Source organism: Pseudophryne corroboree, chromosome 10 (assembly GCF_028390025.1).
Source record: "Pseudophryne corroboree isolate aPseCor3 chromosome 10, aPseCor3.hap2, whole genome shotgun sequence".
Taxonomy (NCBI): Eukaryota; Metazoa; Chordata; class Amphibia; order Anura; family Myobatrachidae; genus Pseudophryne; species Pseudophryne corroboree.
In genome coordinates this window covers 83738891-83759822 of record NC_086453.1, presented here as the reverse complement: position 1 = coordinate 83759822, position 20932 = coordinate 83738891, and the positions used below count along the sequence as shown (strand labels likewise).

General features: G+C 46.9%; 1 protein-coding gene across 2 annotated transcripts in view; it reads left to right on the top strand.

Annotated features, from left to right (window-relative positions):
- The window catches only part of BCL2L12 (BCL2 like 12), a 67520-nt gene extending 46807 nt beyond the window's left edge, over window positions 1-20713 (top strand). For both annotated transcript variants that reach the window (XM_063942558.1, XM_063942557.1), the window contains exons 6-7: window positions 9535-9804; window positions 19227-20713. In XM_063942558.1, the coding sequence (XP_063798628.1) occupies window positions 9535-9804; window positions 19227-19274 (318 nt within the window). In that variant the 3' untranslated portion in view covers window positions 19275-20713. The remainder of the gene's footprint in view (window positions 1-9534; window positions 9805-19226) is intronic.
- The last annotated feature ends 219 nt before the right edge of the window (window positions 20714-20932 follow it).

The following is a 20932-nucleotide window of genomic DNA, read 5'->3' as shown; positions in this document are numbered from 1 at the left end:
GAACTTTGTACAATGGATGAACAACCTCAACTGTCTGTGGGCTTGTCATGCCTTGCCAAACTTAGGGCATTATTCAGCATGAGTTTCAGTTACATCGCAAAACTACAACTCCTTTCTCTAGCTGCTGCAGGGAAGGGGGAGGGCTAGGGTCAGACTGCGGGTAAGGAGGGTTAGGGATTAGGGGTACCATACGTACTTAGTAGGTATTGGGAACCTGAGCGTCGGGATGCCGATGTTGGTATTCTGACTGCCAGCATCCCAAGCGTCGGGATCCTGATACCATTCCGATAAATCTGCACCGATTAATTTGATATGTGACATATGTATGTGCAGATGCGGCTGAATCTGTATACCAAGTGTTGCCATGCAGCGGCCTTGGCTTTTTTTTTTCACTGGAAAGTTCTGATGTACTTTGTATACAGATTCAGACTCTGTTGTACACATATTTAAAGTGTCAATATCAAACTAATCCGTGCTGTCTTGAGAAACGGTTTTGCTGCATCACATTGCCACTAAGAGGCATATTTAGGTGAAAAAGATTCTACTACTCTTAGTGCAGCTCGCGTATGTCAGGTGTCTTGCATCGCATGGCGTATTGAGACTAGGTGCATGAGAACACATCTGAACGTGCATCTTTAACTGACCGCATCACTGGTTGGTGCTTGTTAAAATATTGGCCCGTAGATGACTTTGACAGGCGCTATGACATTTCCGCCATAGACACAACTAGTGTTTCTGGCATGTGCAATAGCGGTTTTCTATAAGCTGTAATTCACTACTTTGATAGTGATATTACTAGAAGTATGTACCCTTACCGGGCATAGGAAGAGCTCATGTAGGAAGGAAAGGTCATTGATAAAAGCGATATACTGTGTATCTTTATTACACTGAAGTATATAAACCTCTGAATCACTAATTCAGCATGAGTTGTAGTTTTGCAAAAAATCGGAAAACTACAACTCCGTTCTCAAGCATGCTGGGGTGCCTTCCCCCCCCCCCCCCCCTTCCCCCTGCTGAAATGCAAGTTTAGCGAAGCGCTTACATGTGAAGGGTAGCCCTCTGCTGCGAAAGCAGTTGGTGGGTTGCCATGTTTTGGGTCACAGCCACCCCACCCTGGAAACGGTCTGGCCACGCCTCCATTGTCCAGACTGCGCCCCCCCAACGCCGCGTTGCCGCCTCCAAAATGCTGCAACAACGTTCCCCGCCGGCTCTTAAACTGCGATCGCATGTCAAATAGCGATTTCTGCATTTCAACGTTCAATGCTAAATTAGGCCCTTTATCTGATTGGACACTCTGGTTTTTTGATGCACTATTCAGGTGCACTTTATCTCTCTCCAACGCTAAGAACATCTGCCCTCAGGTGATCCTTTAAATAAAAGAGTAATTGAGTACAACGTGTTGTCATGAATATAAAAGCATTTTGCACAGTTCACAAATCCATATCTAAAAATGTATCAGTATATATCAATTCAAAATGGCTTGTGGGCTGAATACAAGTAATCTTTCATTCACAATGTTTAGAAATAAACCTTCCTTTATGTCAGTACACAGTGCATGCAGCAGCTTATAGAATTACAAGGTCCCCTTTTATAAATCTGTTTCACTCTTGCCCATATTCTGCTTTGTAAACACATTTGGGAACTAAACTGTGAACATCACCCTAAGAGACTTTGGTAATTGTTGGTTGCTTTTAGCTGCATTGTGTGACTTTTCCAGCCCACAGTGGTGACCACTAAGTGTATTCTTCTCATGGTAATGAGGAGGCCCCAATTCAGGTACATTGTGATTTTCACCAGGGTGGGAGCATGGACGTAATTTACATTTAAATAAATGTACATTGACATTACTAGGTGTTGGGAAATTAACTTATCAAAGGCCGAGCTTGAAAGAAAAGCAAAGTGTATCTGCAGGTCAGAGGATTTGCATTACAGCAGTATAGTCATGAATGTAGCACCGAAGGGGGTGTAAGTGGAATTTGGTATACAGGAAATCCCATTTTCCTAGTGGTTATGCAGTATGACACACACAGAAAGAAATGATTGTAAGCAGTTGCTGTTTGGTATCCGTCTCATGTTACAATATGTTTATATAAAGTGTGTAATGTATGTAACTTAACTTTTATTTCAGTTTATGCAGTTTTTTTATGTAGTGATCACTTGTTTTCTTTCCAATCTCAATTAAAATGCTAATTACACATTTGTTGTTTAATTCTTCCTTTCTCTATCGTCCTAGTGGATGCTGGGGTTCCTGAAAGGACCATGGGGAATAGCGGCTCCGCAGGAGACAGGGCACAAAAGTAAAGCTTTCCGATCAGGTGGTGTGCACTGGCTCCTCCCCCTATGACCCTCCTCCAAGCCAGTTAGATTTTTGTGCCCGGCCGAGAAGGGTGCAATCTAGGTGGCTCTCCTAAAGAGCTGCTTAGAAAAGTTTAGCTTAGGTTTTTTATTTTACAGTGAGTCCTGCTGGCAACAGGATCACTGCAACGAGGGACTTAGGGGAGAAGAAGTGAACTCACCTGCGTGCAGGATGGATTGGCTTCTTGGCTACTGGACATCAGCTCCAGAGGGACGATCACAGGTACAGCCTGGATGGTCACCGGAGCCTTGCCGCCGGCCCCCTTGCAGATGCTGAAGTAAGAAGAGGTCCAGAATCGGCGGCAGAAGACTCCTCAGTCTTCTAAAGGTAGCGCACAGCACTGCAGCTGTGCGCCATTTTCCTCTCAGCACACTTCACACGGCAGTCACTGAGGGTGCAGGGCGCTGGGAGGGGGGCGCCCTGGGAGGCAAATGAATACCTATTTTGGCTAAAAATACCTCACATATAGCCTCCGGAGGCTATATGGAGATATTTAACCCCTGCCAGAATCCGTTAAGAGCGGGAGACGAGGCCGCCGAAAAAGGGGCGGGGCCTATCTCCTCAGCACACAGCGCCATTTTCCCTCACAGAAAGGCTGGAGGGAAGGCTCCCAGGCTCTCCCCTGCACTGCACTACAGAAACAGGGTTAAAACAGAGAGGGGGGGCACTAAATTGGCGTTAGAAATATATAAAAAAGATGCTATAAGGGAAAACACTTATATAAGGTTGTCCCTATATAATTATAGCGTTTTTGGTGTGTGCTGGTAAACTCTCCCTCTGTCTCTCCAAAGGGCTAGTGGGTCCTGTCCTCTATCAGAGCATTCCCTGTGTGTGTGCTGTGTGTCGGTACGTGTGTGTCGACATGTATGAGGACGATGTTGGTGAGGAGGCGGAGCAATTGCCTGTAATGGTGATGTCACTCTCTAGGGAGTCGACACCGGAATGGATGGCTTATTTAGGAAATTACGTGATAATGTCAACACGCTGCAAGGTCGGTTGACGACATGAGACGGCCGACAAACAATTAGTACCGGTCCAGACGTCTCAAAAACACCGTCGGGGGTTTTAAAACGCCCGTTTACTTTAGTCGGTCGACACAGACACAGACAGGGACACTGAATCCAGTGTCGACGGTGAATAAACAAACGTATTCCTTATTAGGGCCACACGTTAAAGGCAATGAAGGAGGTGTTACATATTTCTGATACTACAAGTACCACAAAAGAGGGTATTATGTGGGATGTGAAAAAACTACCGTAGTTTTTCCTGAATCAGATAAATTAAATAAAGTGTGTGATGATGCGTGGGTTCCCCCCGATAGAAAATTATGGGCGGTATACCCTTTCCCGCCAGAAGTTAGGGCGCGTTGGGAAACACCCCTTAGGGTGGATAAGGCGCTCACACGCTTATCAAAACAAGTGGCGGTACCGTCTATAGATAGGGCCGTCCTCAAGGACCAGCTGACAGGAGGCTGGAAAATATCATAAAAAGTATATACACACATACTGGTGTTATACTGCGACCAGCGATCGCCTCAGCCTGGATGTGCAGAGCTGGGGTGGCTTGGTCGGATTCCCTGACTAAAAATATTGATACCCTTGACAGGGACAGTATTTTATTGACTATAGAGCATTTAAAGGATGCATTTCTATATATGCGAGATGCACAGAGGGATATTTGCACTCTGGCATCAAGAGTAAATGCGATGTCCATATCTGCCAGAAGATGTTATGGACACGACAGTGGTCAGGTGATGCAGATTCCAAACGGCACAAAGGTGTATTGCCGTATAAAGGAAGAGGAGTTATTTGGGGTCGGTCCATCGGACCTGGTGGCCACGGCAACTGCTGGAAAATCCGCCGTTTTTACCCTAAGTCACATCTCTGCAGAAAAAGACACCGTCTTTTCAGCCTCAGTCCTTTCGTCCCTATAAGATCATATCTGCCCAGGGATAGAGGAAAGGGAAGAAGACTGCAGCAGGCAGCCCATTCCCAGGAACAGAAGCGTTCCACCGCTTCTGACAAGTTCTCAGCATGGCGCTGAGACCGTACAGGACCCCTGGATCCTACAAGTAGTATCCCAGGGGTACAGATTGGAATGTCGAGACGTTTCCCCTTCGCAGGCTCCTGAAGTCTGCTTTACCAAGGTCTCCCTCCGACAAGGAGGCAGTATGGGAAAAAATTCACAAGCTGTATTCCCAGCAGGTGATAATTAAATTACCCCTCCTACTACAAGAAAAGGGGTATTATTCCACACTATATTGTGGTACTGAAGCCAGAAGGCTAGGTGAGACTTATTCTAAAAAAATTTTTGAACACTTACAAAGGTTCAAATCAAGATGGAGTCACTCAGAGCAGTGATAACGAACCAGGAAGAAGGGGACTATATAGTGTCCCGGGACATCAGGGATGCTTACCTCTATGTCCCAAATTTGCCCTTCTCACTAAGGGTACCTCAGGTTCGTGGTGCAGAACTGTCACTATCAGTTTCAGACGCTGCCGTTTGGATTGTCCACGGCACCCCGGGTCTTTACCAAGGTAATGGCCGAAATGATGATTCTTCTTCGAAGAAAAGGCGTCTTAATTATCCCTTACTTGGACGATCTCCTGATAAGGGCATAGTCCAGGGAACAGTTGGAGGTCGGAGTAGCACTATCTCGGATACTGCTACAACAGCACGGGTGGATTCTAAATATTCCAAAATCGCAGCTGATCCCGACGACACGTCTGCTGTGCCTAGGGATGATTCTGGACACAGTCCAGAAAAAGGTGTTTCTCCCGGAAGAGAAAGCCAGGGAGTTATCCGAGCTAGTCAGGAACCTCCTAAAAACAGTGCATCATTGCACAAGGGTCCTGGTAAAAATGGTGGCTTCCTACGAAGCAATTCCATTCGGCAGATTTCACGCAAGAACTTTTCAGTGGGATCTGCTGGACAAATGGTCCGGATCGCATCTTCAGATGCATCAGCGGATAACCCTATATCCAAGGACAAGGGTGTCTCTCCTGTGGTGGTTATAGAGTGCTCATCTTCTAGAGGGCCGCAGATTCGGCATTCAGGATTGGATGCTGGTGACCACGGAGCCCAGCCCGAGAGGCTGGGGAGCAGTCACACAAGGAAAAAATTTCCAGGGAGTGTGATCAAGTCTGGAGACTTTTCTCCACATAAATATACTGGAGCTAAGGGTAAATTTATAATGCTCTAAGCTTAGCAAGACCTCTGCTTCAAGGTCAGCCGGTATTGATCCAGTGGGAAAAACATCACGGCAGTCGCCCACGTAAACAGACAGGGCGACACAAGAAGCAGGAGGGCAATGGCAAAAACTGCAAGGACTTTTCGCTGGGCGGAAAATCATGTGATTGCACTGTCAGCAGTGTTTCATCCCGGGAATGGAAACTGGGAAGCAGACTTCCTCAGCAGGCACGACCTCCACCCGGGAGAGTGAAAACTTCATCGGGAAGTTTTTTCCACATGATTGTAAACCGTTGGGAAATACCAAAGGTGGACATGATGGCGTCCTGTCTGAACAAAAAACGGGACAGGTATTGCGCCAGGTCAAGAGACCCTCAGGCAATAGCTGTGGACGTTCTGGTAACACCGTGGGTGTACCAGTCGGTGTATGTGTTCCCTCCTCTGCTTCTCATACCTAAGGTGCTGAGAATTATAAGACGTAGAGGAGTAAGAACTATACTCATGGCTCCGGATTGGCCAAGAAGGACTTGGTACCCGGAACTTCAAGAGATGCTTACAGAGGTCTTATGGCCTCTGCCGCTAAGAAGGGACTTGCTTCAGCAAGTACCATGTCTGTTCCAAGACTTACCGCAGCTGCGTTTGTCGGCATGGCGGTGGAAAGCCGGATCCTAAGGGAAAAAGGCATTCCGGAAGAGGTCATTCCTACCCTGGTCAAAGCCAGAAAGGAGGTGACCGCACAACATTATCACCACATGTGGCGAAAATATGTTGCGTGGTGTGAGGCCAGGAAGGCCCCACAAAGAAATTTCAACTCGGTCGTTTCCTGCATTTCCTGCAAACAGGAGTGTCTATGAGCCTCAAATTGGGGTCCATTAAGGTTCAAATTTCGGCCCTGTCGATTTTCTTCCAGAAAGAATTGGCTTCAGTTCCTGAAGTCCAGAAGTTTGTCAAGGGAGTATTGCATATACAACCCCCTTTTGTGCCTCCAGTGGCACTGTGGGATCTCAACGTAGTTCTGGGATTCCTCAAATCACATTGGTTTAAAACCAGTCAAATCTGTGGATTTGAAGCATCTCACATGAAAAGTGACTATGCTCTTGGCCCTGGCCTGGACCAGGCGAGTGTCAAATTGGTGGGTTTTTTCTCAAAAAAGCCCATATCTGTTTGTCCATTCGGACAGGGCAGAGCTGCGGACTCGTCCCCAGTTCTCTCCCTAAGGTGGTGTCAGTGTTTCACCTGAACCAGCTTATTGTGGTGCCTTGCACCTACTAGGGACTTGGAGGACTCCAAGTTGCTAGATGTTGTCAGGGCCCTGAAAATATGTTCCAGGACGGCTGGAGTCAGGAAAACTGACTTGCTGTTATCCTGTATGCACCCAACAAACTGGGTGCTCTTGCTTCTAAGCAGACTATTGCTAGTTGGATGTGTAATACAATTCAGCTTGCACATTCTGTGGCAGGCCTGCCACAGCCAAAATATGTAAATGCCCATTCCACAAGGAAGGTGGGCTCATCTTGGGCGGCTGCCCGAGGGGTCTCGGCTTTACAACTTTGCCGAGCAGCTACTTGGTCAGGGGCAAACACGTTTGCTAAATTCTACAAATTTGATATCCTGGCTAAGGAGGACCTGGAGTTCTCTCATTCGGTGCTGCAGAGTCATCCGCACTCTCCCGCCCGTTTGGGAGCTTTGGTATAATCCCCATGGTCCTTTCAGGAACCCCAGCATCCACTAGGACGATAGAGAAAATAAGAATTTACTTACCGATAATTCTATTTCTCGGAGTCCGTAGTGGATGCTGGGCGCCCATCCCAAGTGCGGATTATCTGCAATACTTGTACATAGTTACAAAAATCGGGTTATTATTGTTGTGAGCCATCTTTTCAGAGGTTCCGCTGTTATCATACTGTTAACTGGGTTTAGATCACAAGTTGTACGGTGTGATTGGTGTGGCTGGTATGAGTCTTACCCGGGATTCAAAATTCCTCCCTTATTGTGTACGCTCGTCCGGGCACAGTACCTAACTGGCTTGGAGGAGGGTCATAGGGGGAGGAGCCAGTGCACACCACCTGATCGGAAAGCTTTACTTTTGTGCCCTGTCTCCTGCGGAGCCGCTATTCCCCATGGTCCTTTCAGGAACCCCAGCATCCACTACGGACTCTGAGAAATAGAATTATCGGTAAGTAAATTCTTATTTTCCCCTACCAATTGTTGTGCTTTTCCCTTCTTCAGTGCCCTAAGGACATGCACTCATACATTATTTATGTATTACCAGTTATTTATATAGCGCACACACATATTCCGCAGCGCTTTGCAAAGAGAATATTTGGCCATTCACAACAGTCCCTTCCCCAGTGGAGCTTACAATCTATTTTCTCTACCACATGTACACGCACACACATTCATGGTAGGGTTAATTTTTGTTGGGAGCCAATTAACATACCAGTATATGTTTGGAGTTGTGGGAGGAAACCGGAGTACCTGGAGGAAACCCACGCAAGCACAGGGAGAATATACAAACTCCACACAGTTAGGCCATGGTGGGAATCGAACACATGACCTCAGTGCTGTGAGGCAGTAATGCTAACCAATACACCGACCGTACATCCCATCGTGACCTTAGAAATATAGTGATCGATCACTCAAAAAAAGAAAATGCTCCGAGACTTCTCAGGACAGTTTTTGACAAATGGCAGATGGGCCATAGAAAAAAGTGGGCACTTGTATACATTGCAGCCAGTGTTGTATCTTTTGGTGGCTATTACGTTTTCACTCTATATTCTCATTCTGGTTTGAGAAATTCACCAATGTCCTACGTGACATCATCCCACTGGTATGTCTGTGGTAGTGACCTGCAGGTGTGATACAGTTAGCGTTTTGAAAGGGTGTCCCTCTATGGTTGCCTGATGCCATCTGTAATCAAAGCCGACTCTTGCAATGGTAGACTGTGATCGGGACACGCGTGACCACTGCACGCATGCTGGGCCTGTCTGTGGGCTGATGAATGGCTCGTCAAAGTTACATCCCTCAGGTATAACCAGTAGAGCAGGGAACAGGCGGTGACAGGTAGCCCAGAAGGTTGCATGTTGTGATTTCCTACTATTGTATATGTCATTCTAGTTTGCAAGAGCTTTCCTCTATCCTGCGCCTCCTTCTGAAAATGCACATTTTCTATCAATTAATTTGTTCCCCGCTGCTAGATGTGTAGAATGATTTTTGTGCTTGGCAATGTACAGTAGTTCTGCAAAAGTAAGCATTTCAAGCATGCAACAGATCCTTTTTCACTAGACAAGGGGAAACCTTTTCGGGTCAGATTCTGTGAGTTGCATGGGGTGATCTCCTGGGTAAAGTGCCCGGAGTTATTCAGTTAGAGATCTTTGTTCGAACCGCGAGCAGCCCCGAGGCAGTGGTTAAAGCTTTATTACTGGTCTCCACTCTCTACCTCAGGAATGGGGAACCTTCGGCCCTCCAGCTGTTGCTGAACTCCACATACCAGCATGCCCTGCTACAGTTTTGCAATTTGGTCATTCTAAAACTGTTGCAGGGCATGCTGGTATGTGTAGTTCAGCAACAGCTGGAGGGCCGAAGGTTCCCCATCCCTGCTCTACCTGAAGAGCCCTGGGCACTTGACCCAGGAGAAGAGACCGTCTGACACAACCAGCAGCTGATTCAATTGAAAGTATATTAACGTAAGCAACAAAAAAAAAACAACAACCAAAAAAACAGATCTGAGTAGTTATTCTAGTGGGTTGGGTATGAAATCCCAGCGTCCGGGCTCCCGGCGGTCAGAATAGCGACGCCTGGCCTGGGAATAGCTCTGGTGCAGCGGTCGGCATTTTTGGATGTCGGGATCCTGGCGTCGGTATTCTGACCACTGGGGATCATACATCCCATTCTAGTAGTGTAAAAATAAATAAGGTAACATTGTTGTGAAAAAGCAATAAGTTTAAAGGGTCAGACTCTGACCGCTGTGCTTGTGATTTATCCTCTAGATCAACAAAGATCCCTTCCTCCGGAACGCGCTCAGCAGGATGTCCTACGGCAGCTTCTCCCGCCTTGCAGAGGTTTTCACCAGCCAGGCAGAGGTGGTACCGAGTGAAGTGGGTGCCAGCGTGAGTCCCGAACTGACTAAAATAGCACTGACCATGGAGCTGACCAGGAAGGTGGCCGGGATTAACAGCCACACCGTACACACACTAATGGGCTACAGCCTACAGTACATGGACATGTTCGTACCGTGGCTGCAGAAACAAGGAGGCTGGGTAATGTTTTATTTCATTATGATTTTTAATCTCTGATAATACAATACAAAATACATTCAGTGAGCAACATCCATTAAAGCCTTGGACCCTTCGTCATTCTGTAGGTTTCCATTACTGTCCACGAAGTGACTTTAGGTCTTATGCTGACAAATTGTCATTGATGGGGGAGGCCAAGTGACCAGATCTTATTTCCTATTGGCCGATATCTGCACAACGCAGCTCTTACTTGTCCATCCTCAAAATTCTCTTATGATGAATACAATACTTTCTCTATCGTCCTAGTGGATGCTGGGGTTCCTGAAAGGACCATGGGGAATAGCGGCTCCGCAGGAGACAGGGCACAAAAAGTAAAGCTTTAGGATCAGGTGGTGTGCACTGGATCCTCCCCCTATGACCCTCCTCCAAGCCTCAGTTAGATTTTTGTGCCCGGCCGAGAAGGGTGCAATCTAGGTGGCTCTCCTAAAGAGCTGCTTAGAAAAGTTTAGCTTAGGTTTTTTATTTTACAGTGAGTCCTGCTGGCAACAGGATCACTGCAACGAGGGACTTAGGGGAGAAGAAGTGAACTCACCTGCGTGCAGGATGGATTGGCTTCTTGGCTACTGGACATTAGCTCCAGAGGGACGATCACAGGTACAGCCTGGATGGTCACCGGAGCCTCGCCGCCGGCCCCCTTGCAGATGCTGAAACGAGAAGAGGTCCAGAATCGGCGGCAGAAGACTCCTCAGTCTTCTTAAGGTAGCGCACAGCACTGCAGCTGTGCGCCATTTTCCTCTCAGCACACTTCACACGGCAGTCACTGAGGGTGCAGGGCGCTGGGAGGGGGGCGCCCTGGGAGGCAAATGAAAACCTTTTTTGGCTAAAAATACCTCACATATAGCCTCCTGGGGCTATATGGAGATATTTAACCCCTGCCAGAATCCGTTACGAGCGGGAGACGAGGCCGCCGAAAAAGGGGCGGGGCCTATCTCCTCAGCACACAGCGCCATTTTCCCTCACAGAAAGGCTGGAGGGAAGGCTCCCAGGCTCTCCCCTGCACTGCACTACAGAAACAGGGTTAAAACAGAGAGGGGGGGCACTAATTTGGCGTTAGAAATATATAAAAAAGATGCTATAAGGGAAAACACTTATATAAGGTTGTCCCTATATAATTATAGCGTTTTTGGTGTGTGCTGGCAAACTCTCCCTCTGTCTCTCCAAAGGGCTAGTAGGTCCTGTCCTCTATCAGAGCATTCCCTGTGTGTGTGCTGTGTGTCGGTACGTGTGTGTCGACATGTATGAGGACGATGTTGGTGAGGAGGCGGAGCAATTGCCTGTAATGGTGATGTCACTCTCTAGGGAGTCGACACCGGAATGGATGGCTTATTTAGGGAATTACGTGATAATGTCAACACGCGCCAAGGTCGGTTGACGACATGAGACGGCCGACAAACGATTAGTACCGGTCCAGACGTCTCAAAAACACCGTCAGGGGTTTTAAAACGCCCGTTTACTTTAGTCGGTCGACACAGACACAGACAGGGACACTGAATCCAGTGTCGACGGTGAATAAACAAACGTATTCCTTATTAGGGCCACACGTTAAGGGCAATGAAGGAGGTGTTACATATTTCTGATACTACAAGTACCACAAAAGAGGGTATTATGTGGGATGTGAAAAAACTACCGTAGTTTTTCCTGAATCAGATAAATTAAATGAAGTGTGTGATGATGCGTGGGTTCCCCCCGATAGAAAATATGGGCGGTATACCCTTTCCCGCCAGAAGTTAGGGCGCGTTGGGAAACACCCCTTAGGGTGGATAAGGCGCTCACACGCTTATCAGAACAAGTGGCGGTACCGTCTATAGATAGGGCCGTCCTCAAGGAGCCAGCTGACAGGAGGCTGGAAAATATCATAAAAAGTATATACACACATACTGGTGTTATACTGCGACCAGCGATCGCCTCAGCCTGGATGTGCAGAGCTGGGGTGGCTTGGTCGGATTCCCTGACTAAAAATATTGATACCCTTGACAGGGACAGTATTTTATTGACTATAGAGCATTTAAAGGATGTATTTCTATATATGCGAGATGCACAGAGGGATATTTGCACTCTGGCATCAAGAGTAAGTGCGATGTCCATATCTGCCAGAAGATGTTTATGGACACGACAGTGGTCAGGTGATGCAGATTCCAAACGGCACAAAGGTGTATTGCCGTATAAAGGAAGAGGAGTTATTTGGGGTCGGTCCATCGGACCTGGTGGCCACGGCAACTGCTGGAAAATCCACCGTTTTTACCCTAAGTCACATCTCTGCAGAAAAAGACACCGTCTTTTCAGCTTCAGTCCTTTCGTCCCTATAAGAGTCATATCTGCCCAGGGATAGAGGAAAGGGAAGAAGACTGCAGCAGGCAGCCCATCCCCAGGAACAGAAGCGTTCCACCGCTTCTGACAAGCTCTCAGCATGACGCTGAGACCGTACAGGACCCCTGGATCCTACAAGTAGTATCCCAGGGGTACAGTTTGGAATGTCGAGACGTTTCCCCTGCGCAGGCTCCTGAAGGCTGCTTTACCAAGGTCTCCCTCCGACAAGGAGGCAGTATGGGAAAAAAATCACGAGCTGTATTCCCAGCAGGTGATAATTAAATTACCCCTCCTACAACAAGAAAAGGGGTATTATTCCACACTATATTGTGGTACTGAAGCCAGAAGGCTAGGTGAGACCTATTCTAAATCTAAAAAAATTTGAACACTTACAAAGGTTCAAATCAAGATGGAGTCACTCAGAGCAGTGATAACGAACCGGGAAGAAGGGGACTATCTGGTGTCCCGAGACATCAGGGATGCTTACCTCCATGTCCCAAATTTGCCCTTATCACTAAGGGTACCTCAGGTTCGTGGTACAGAACTGTCACTATCAGTTTCAGACGCTGCCGTTTGGATTGTCTACGGCACCCCGGGTCTTTACCAAGGTAATGGCCGAAATGATGGTTCTTCTTCTTCGAAGAAAAGGCGTCTTAATTATCCCTTACTTGGACGATCTCCTGATAAGGGCAAAGTCCAGGGAACAGTTGGAGGTCGGAGTAGCACTATCTCGGATACTGTTACAACAGGGGTGGATTCTAAAGATTCCAAAATCGCAGCTGATCCCGACAACAAGTCTCCTGTGCTTAGGGATGATTCTGGACACAGTCCAGAAAAAGGTGTTTCTCCCGGAAGAGAAAGCCAGGGAGTTATCCGAGCTAGTCAGGAACCTCCTAAAATCAGTGCATCATTGCACAAGGGCCATGGTAAAAAAATGGTGACTTCCTTCGAAGCAATTCCAGTCGGCAGATTTCATGCAAGAACTTTTCAGTGGGATCTGCTGGACAAATGGTCCGGATCGCATCTTCAGATGCATCAGCGGATAACCCTATATCCAAGGACAAGGGTGTCTCTCCTGTGGTGGTTACAGAGTGCTCATCTTCTAGAGGGCCGCAGATTCGGCATTCAGTTTTGGATGTTGGTGACCACGGAGGCCAGCCCGAGAGGCTGGGGAGCAGTCACACAAGGAAAAAATTTCCAGGGAGTGTGATCAAGTCTGGAGATTTTTCTCCACATAAATATAGCTAAGGGTAAATTTATAATGCTCTAAGCTTAGCAAGACCTCTGCTTCAAGGTCAGCCGGTATTGATCCAGTGGGATAAAACATCACGGCAGTCGCCCACGTAAATAGACAGGGCGGCACAAGAAGCAGGAGGGCAGTGGCAAAAACTGCAAGGACTTTTCGCTGGGCGGAAAATCATGTGATAGCACTGTCAGCAGTGTTTCATTCCGGGAATGGAAACTGGGAAGCAGACTTCCTCAGTAGGCACGACCTCCACCCGGCAGAGTGGGAACTTCATGGGGAAGTTTTCCACATAATTGTAAACCGTTGGGAATTACCAAAGGTGGACATGATGGCGTCCCGTCTGAACAAAAAACGGGACAGGTATTGCGCCAGGTTAAGAGACCCTCAGGCAATAGCTGTGGACGTTCTGGTAACACCGTGGGTGTACCAGTCGGTGTATGTGTTCCATCCTCTGCTTTTCATACCTAAGGTACTGAGAATTAGAAGACGTAGAGGAGAAAGAACTATACTCATGGCTCCGGATTGGCCAAGAAGGACTTGGTACCCGGAACTTCAAGAGATGCTCACAGAGGACTTATGGCCTCTGCCGCTAAGAAGGGACTTGTTTCAGCAAGTACCATGTCTGTTCCAAGACTTACCGCAGCTGCGTTTGACGGCATGGCGGTGGAACGCCGGATCCTAAGGGAAAAGGCATTCAGGAAGAGGTCATTCCTACCCTGGTCAAAGCCAGAAAGGAGGTGACCGCACAACATTATCACCACATGTGGCGAAAATATGTTGCGTGGTGTGAGGCCAGGAAGGCCCCACGAAGAAATTTCAACTCGGTCGATTCCTGCATTTCTTGCAAACAGGAGTGTCTATGGGCCTCAAATTGGGGTCCATTAAGGTTCAAATTTCGGCCCTGTCGATTTTTCTTCCAGAAAGAATTGGCTTCAGTTCCTGAAGTCCAGAAGTTTGTCAAGGGAGTATTGCATATACAACCCCCTTTTGTGCCTCCAGTGGCACTGTGGGATCTCAACGTAGTTCTGGGATTCCTCAAAACACATTGGTTTAAAACCAGTCAAATCTGTGGATTTGAAGCATCTCACATGAAAAGTGAACATGCTCTTGGACCTGGCCTGGACCAGGCGAGTGTCAAATTGGTGGTTTTTTTCTCAAAAAAGCCCATATCTGTTTGTCCATTCGGACAGGGCAGAGCTGCGGACTCGTCCCCAGTTCTCTCCCTAAGGTGGTGTCAGTGTTTCACCTGAACCAGCTTATTGTGGTGTCTTGCGCCTACTAGGGACTTGGAGGACTCCAAGTTGCTAGATGTGGTCAGGGCCCTGAAAATATAGGTTCCAGGACGGCTGGAGTCAGGAAAACTGACTTGCTGTTATCCTGTATGCACCCAACAAACTGGGTGCTCTTGCTTTTAAGCAGACTTTTGCTAGTTGGATGTGTAATACAATTCAGCTTGCACATTCTGTGGCAGGCCTGCCACAGCCAAAATATGTAAATGCCCATTCCACAAGGAAGGTGGGCTCATCTTGGGCGGCTGCCCGAGGGGTCTCGGCTTTACAACTTTGCCGAGCGGCTATTTAGTCAGGGGCAAACACGTTTGTAAAATCCTACAAATTTGATACCCTGGCTAAGGAGGACCTGGAGTTCTCTCATTCGGTGCTGCAGAGTCATCCGCACTCTCCCGCCCGTTTGGGAGCTTTGGTATAATCCCCATGGTCCTTTCAGGAACCCCAGCATCCACTAGGACGATAGAGAAAATAAGAATTTACTTACCGATAATTCTATTTCTCGGAGTCCGTAGTGGATGCTGGGCGCCCATCCCAAGTGCGGATTATCTGCATTACTTGTACATAGTTACAAAAATCGGGTTATTATTGTTGTGAGCCATCTTTTCAGAGGCTCCGCTGTTATCATACTGTTAACTGGGTTCAGATCACCGGTTGTACAGTGTGATTGGTGTGGCTGGTATGAGTCTTACCCGGGATTCATAAATCCTTCCTTATTGTGTACGCTCGTCCGGGCACAGTACCTAACTGAGGCTTGGAGGAGGGTCATAGGGGGAGGAGCCAGTGCACACCACCTGATCCTAAAGCTTTACTTTTTGTGCCCTGTCTCCTGCGGAGCCGCTATTCCCCATGGTCCTTTCAGGAACCCCAGCATCCACTACGGACTCCGAGAAATAGAATTATCGGTAAGTAAATTCTTATTTTTTGGCCAGCTCACTGTAAAGTTATTATATTGGCTGACAAAACAGCCTTGTGCGTAATAAGGTACAATATCCTGGGATTCGTGATTTTAGGGCAGAAATCAGCACTATGGGAAGTAATTGGGCTAGAAGGTAAAAGTATACAGATGTGTCCTGATATATTGTGGCTCAGGTTGTGCCGAGTCTCCTATTGGCTTAAAATGTGTGTTTTATCTGCACTGCTAAAACAGCCAACTTTGCTAGCCTAACACGTACAGGGCAGTACGAATGGTGTAATAATTAGCATTACTGCCTCACAGCACTGAGGTCATGGGTTCGATTCCCACCATGGCCCTAACTGTGTGGAGTTTGTATATTCTCCCCGTACTTGCGTGGGTTTCCTCCGGGTACTCCGGTTTCCTCCCACAATCCAAAAATATACTGGTAGGTTAATTGGCTCCCAACAAAATTAACCCTAGCATGAATGTGTCTGTGTGTACATGTGATAGGGAATATAGGGGTACATTTACTAAACGGAGATAAGAACGGAGAAGTGAGCCAGTGGAGAAATTTTCCCCATCAACCAATCAGCAGCTCTATATAATTTTATAGTATGCATATTATAGATGTTACTTCAGTGCTGATTGGTTGCCATGGGCAACTTCTCCACTGGCTCACTTCTCCACTCTTATCACTGCTTAGTAAATGTACCCCATAGATTGTAAGCTCCACTGGGGCAGGGACTAATGAATGGCCAAATATTCTCTGTAAAGCGCTGCAGAATATGTGTGCGCTATATATATATAACTGGTAATAAATAAATAAACACGTACGGCAAGTATGGATGATCCACCAAGAGCTGGCTTACTCTCAGTCTGTCCATAGCTATTCATAAAAGCTCTGTAGTAGCTGTTGCGTTGATGAGCTGTGAACGGCATTACAGTCCACTCCAGCAGACACTGTATTTACTCCTGGTAGTGTTATTAAAGCATATTTGATAAATAAGGGGTTACAATAAAGTGCCCTTTATTACGGTTAATAATAGCTTCTTTTACTTCACTAGTCACTAACACACATGGCAGGGAATAATTGCATGTGGTATGCATTCTTTACATTGATGGGATAAATACATGTTACATTTAAGCACAGAAATGTACATGACAAATTCCATGCACAGCAGTAGCGGGACAGCCCCAATAGTACTAGGATGTGATGGCTTCCGGGAGAGCGCAATAAATGATATATGTCTCAGATTCAGCCGAAATACACTGTCTGCACACGTCAGTGCTATGTAACATAGAAGCAAGTAGCGCGCCCTCCTTTCACATTTATGACATGTGGAAGAGGCATTGTACAGATGCCATTCCTGGGCCATGTGTAAATTAATCCATTGTCTGTACTCACTCATCAATGTATCCATGCTCTAAAATAAAGCATGCGGCCCGCCAGCTGCTGTGGAACTACACATCCCAGCATGCCATGCAACAGTTTTGCTATTGAGGCATGCTAAAACTGAATCAGGGCATGCTGGAATATGTAGTTCCACAGCAGCTGTAGGGCCGCACGTTGAAGACCCATGCTCTGAAGTCTCCTGCACATAGGACCTAATTCAGACCTGGTCTTAGATGTGCGAAAAAATGCACCTCTACGATCAAAATCTTTGGCACGCAGGGGGGCGCCCAGCACAGGGCAAGTCCGCCCCGCATTCCGGGTCCTGCCGCCCCCCGCTCAGACGTGCGAAGGCATCGCACAGCGGCGATGCTTTCGCACCTGATGAGTAGATCTCTGCCTACGCAGCCTAGTTGCGAAGACTGGCGGTTACCTGCCATGTTCAGGGTCGCAGAGGTTACATGTGACGTCACGCAGCTGCCGCGGCCCGCCCCGCCCATGCCTGCGTTGTCCGGACTGCACCCCTCAAACGCCGACGACTACATACCCAGCGACCACCTCTGCATGTCAATCAGGCAGGGGCGATCAAACAAGTGAGATGCCGTCGCATCTCACTGTGTGCATATGTGCAGTGCGGCTGCTGCACGTGCGCACACTTCTCTGGGCTTCAGCCTGCGTACGCTGCCGCTGCAACGACCAGGTCTGAATTATGACCATGGATCGCACAGTTTGCCCATTCACAAAGAGACCTTGTTTGCAAGCCATGGGCAGCTCCATGGTCAGTGCTATTTCATTGTTACGGCCCCATCTGGAATACTGTGTCCAGTTCTGGAGACCATATCTCCAGAAAGATATAAATACATTAGAGACTGTACGAAGAAGGGCAGCTAAAATGGTGCATGACCTACATCACAAAACTTACCCAGAAAGGCTAAAAGATCTTAACATGTATAGTCTGGAGGAGAGAAGGGAAAGGGGGGACATGATAGAAACTTTCAAATATATCAAGGGTCTTAACAAAGTTCAGGAGGGAAACATTCTTCAAAGGAAAAGAAGTATTAGAACTCGAGGACATACACTGAGACAGGACGGAGGCAGGTTCAGGGGAAATTTAAGGAAAAATTACTTCACAGAAAGGGTAGTGGGTAAGTGGAATAGTCTCCCATCAGAGGTGGTAGAGTCTAAGGGGCCCTACACACTGGCCGACCCGCCGCCGAGCTGCCCGACGGCGGATACGGCCGACGAGCGACCCGGCGGCGGGGGGGCAGTGACGGGGGGAGTGAAGTTTCTTCACTCCCCCCGTCACGCGGCTCCATAGAACTGCAGGCAAATATGGACGAGATCGTCCATATTGGCCTGCATGCACAGCCGACGGGGGACCAGCGATGAACGAGCGCGGGACCGCGCATCGTTCATCGCTGGAGCCTCCACACTGAAAGATATGAACGAGTTCTCGTTCATATCTTTCAAAAAAACGGCCAGTGTGTAGGGCCTATAACACTGTAGAGCAATTTAAACATGCATGGGATAGACATATGAATATCCTTACAAAGAATTAAGGTTCAAAAAGGGTTGAGATTACCTAAAGGATAAAAAAAGGGGCAACCAGAAGGGCCAAGTGGTTCTTATCTGCCGTCAAATTCTATGTTTCTGTGTTTAACTAACACTTTTAAATTCCGGTGATCACATTTTTCACAAAGATCTTTTCAATTTAGCTTGGACAAACTTTGTAACAACAATATCTCATCAACTATGACCACACTCCTCTATCTATGTGCATGTGACCAATACCCTTTAGGTTTTCTATAAAGTCATTTTTCAAGACTATCTGAACACTGTGAAATGCTCCTTTATATGGGTGCTTAATTCTGGTATTGGTTTCGTTTTAGGTTATCTGCCAGATCTGGCTGGTTGGAATGAAAATCTGGCAATCCTGGAAAATGGGCAAAACCTGTCTGTGATTTAACCAATTTGTTTCAACAACAGTTTTTGTCCAGTGCTTGGGAGCAAATGGTCGATTGTCCGTTGCTCTCACCCGTTACCAGATTTTCATTCCAACCAGCCAGATCTAGCAGATGATCTGCCTGATAATTGTATAGTGTATGCCCTGTGAGGCCACAATGTTAACATTTATGCCACATGCTGCTCATGTAATATAAGTTCTCTGGATAAAAATGGATCTTCAATGATTGGTCTAAGCTTTCGTGATGGATTATAAAACAGATGCATAGTAACGTTTTATTCTATTTTATTTTGCAGGAGAATATTGTTTCCAATGGAGATATTGCCGATTTGCAAATAGACTAAAGCTGCAGAATGAATGGACCTACCTCAGCGGCTGCCGAGATGGCTAGTCCAGAGTTTGGCTGCACTTCTACAATTGGTAATTTCCTCGCAGTTATACAGACCTCTTCCAATACCTCAGGGAGCACCGCTTGCCAAACCCCACTGGAGACTGAATATATTTTATTATGTGTCATATCAAGACTTTCCTGAAATGTTGGCATCTGCAGGCATGTGCCACTATATTTTTATCCTGGTGCAAAATAACGTATTTCACCCCATTTGGGGCAGGAAATTTTTATTTTTTTATTTTGCCCTTTGGGCTTTTTGTTTTTATACCAAATTTTTTAACCTCCAATGTTAAGCTGGCAGCGTACTCTGAGGGTACCGGCAGCGCCATTGGACAAATTTCCCAATAGCATTGTGCATTCCCTGACAAGTACATTGTGCAATGTTGTTTTTGTCCTCTTTTTAATCTTTTATCTGATACATTGGCGGATACTTGGGAAGACGTCCGATAACAGCCTGTGCGTGTGTATTCATCTTGGTATAGGGGGTCATTCCGAGTTTTTCGCTAGCTGCATTAGTTCGCTGTGCAGCGATGAGGCAAAAACACAGCACTTCTGCGCATGCGGCACAATGCGCACGCGTGACGTACTATTACAACGAACGATGTAGTTTCACACAGGGTCTAGCGAAGCTTTTCAGTCGCACTGCTGACCGCAGAGTGATTGACAGGAAGTGGGAGTTTCTGGGTGTTAACTGACCGTTTTCAGGGAGTGTTTGTAAAAACGCAGGCGTGCCAAGAAAAACGCAGGCGTGGCTGGCTGAACGCAGGGCGTGTTTCTGACGTCAAAACAGGAACCGAACAGTCTGAAGTCATCGCAAGCGCGGAGTAGGTTTAGAGCTACTCAGAAACTGCACAAAAAAACTTTGTAGTCGCTCTGCGATCCTTTCGTTCGCACTTCTGCTAAGCTAAAATACACCCCCAGTGGGCGGCGGTATAGCGTTTGCACGGCTGCTAATAACTGCTAGCGAGCGATCAACTCTGAATGACCACCATAGTGCTAACAGGCTGCAGTGGAGACTGAAGTTTTCTCATCTTGTTCATTCTGGACACCTACATGTGTAGCCATATTGGACAGTAATCCGTTCATTTGGTTTGCGTGCTGCCTGCTTTGATACTGTGATTGTATGTGATAAACATGTTGAGAAAAACACTGTGCGGATGCTGTTTTGCACTCTAAACACTTCTGTCTTTTATTCTGTTTACAGTTTATTTAAAGGGAAAAAATTGCTAATTTTATTTTGTAATGATTGTTGGTGCGTGAGAAACTTACTATGAAACGATAACCGTTTTGTCATCAAATGTACATTTTTATACATGTGATCGGGGTCTGCCATTTTGCTCTGAAAAGGGAGGCATGCATCCTTGCCATTAAAGAAACGTTCATCCTCAAAAATGTTCTTTTCATTATTTGAGATTTCTATTTTTGTTGTGAATTACATGACAAAAACATTTTTTAAAGAAGAGAGCGCTACTGTGCAGACGCCAGTTTACTTTTTACTTTTCCTCTGGGTAGATTTCATGCTCTATACCAAGAGATCACTACTGAGCATGTGCAGGAGCCATCTTGAGATTGTGTACAGTGACATGTTGGGAGACAGAATTCCATACATCC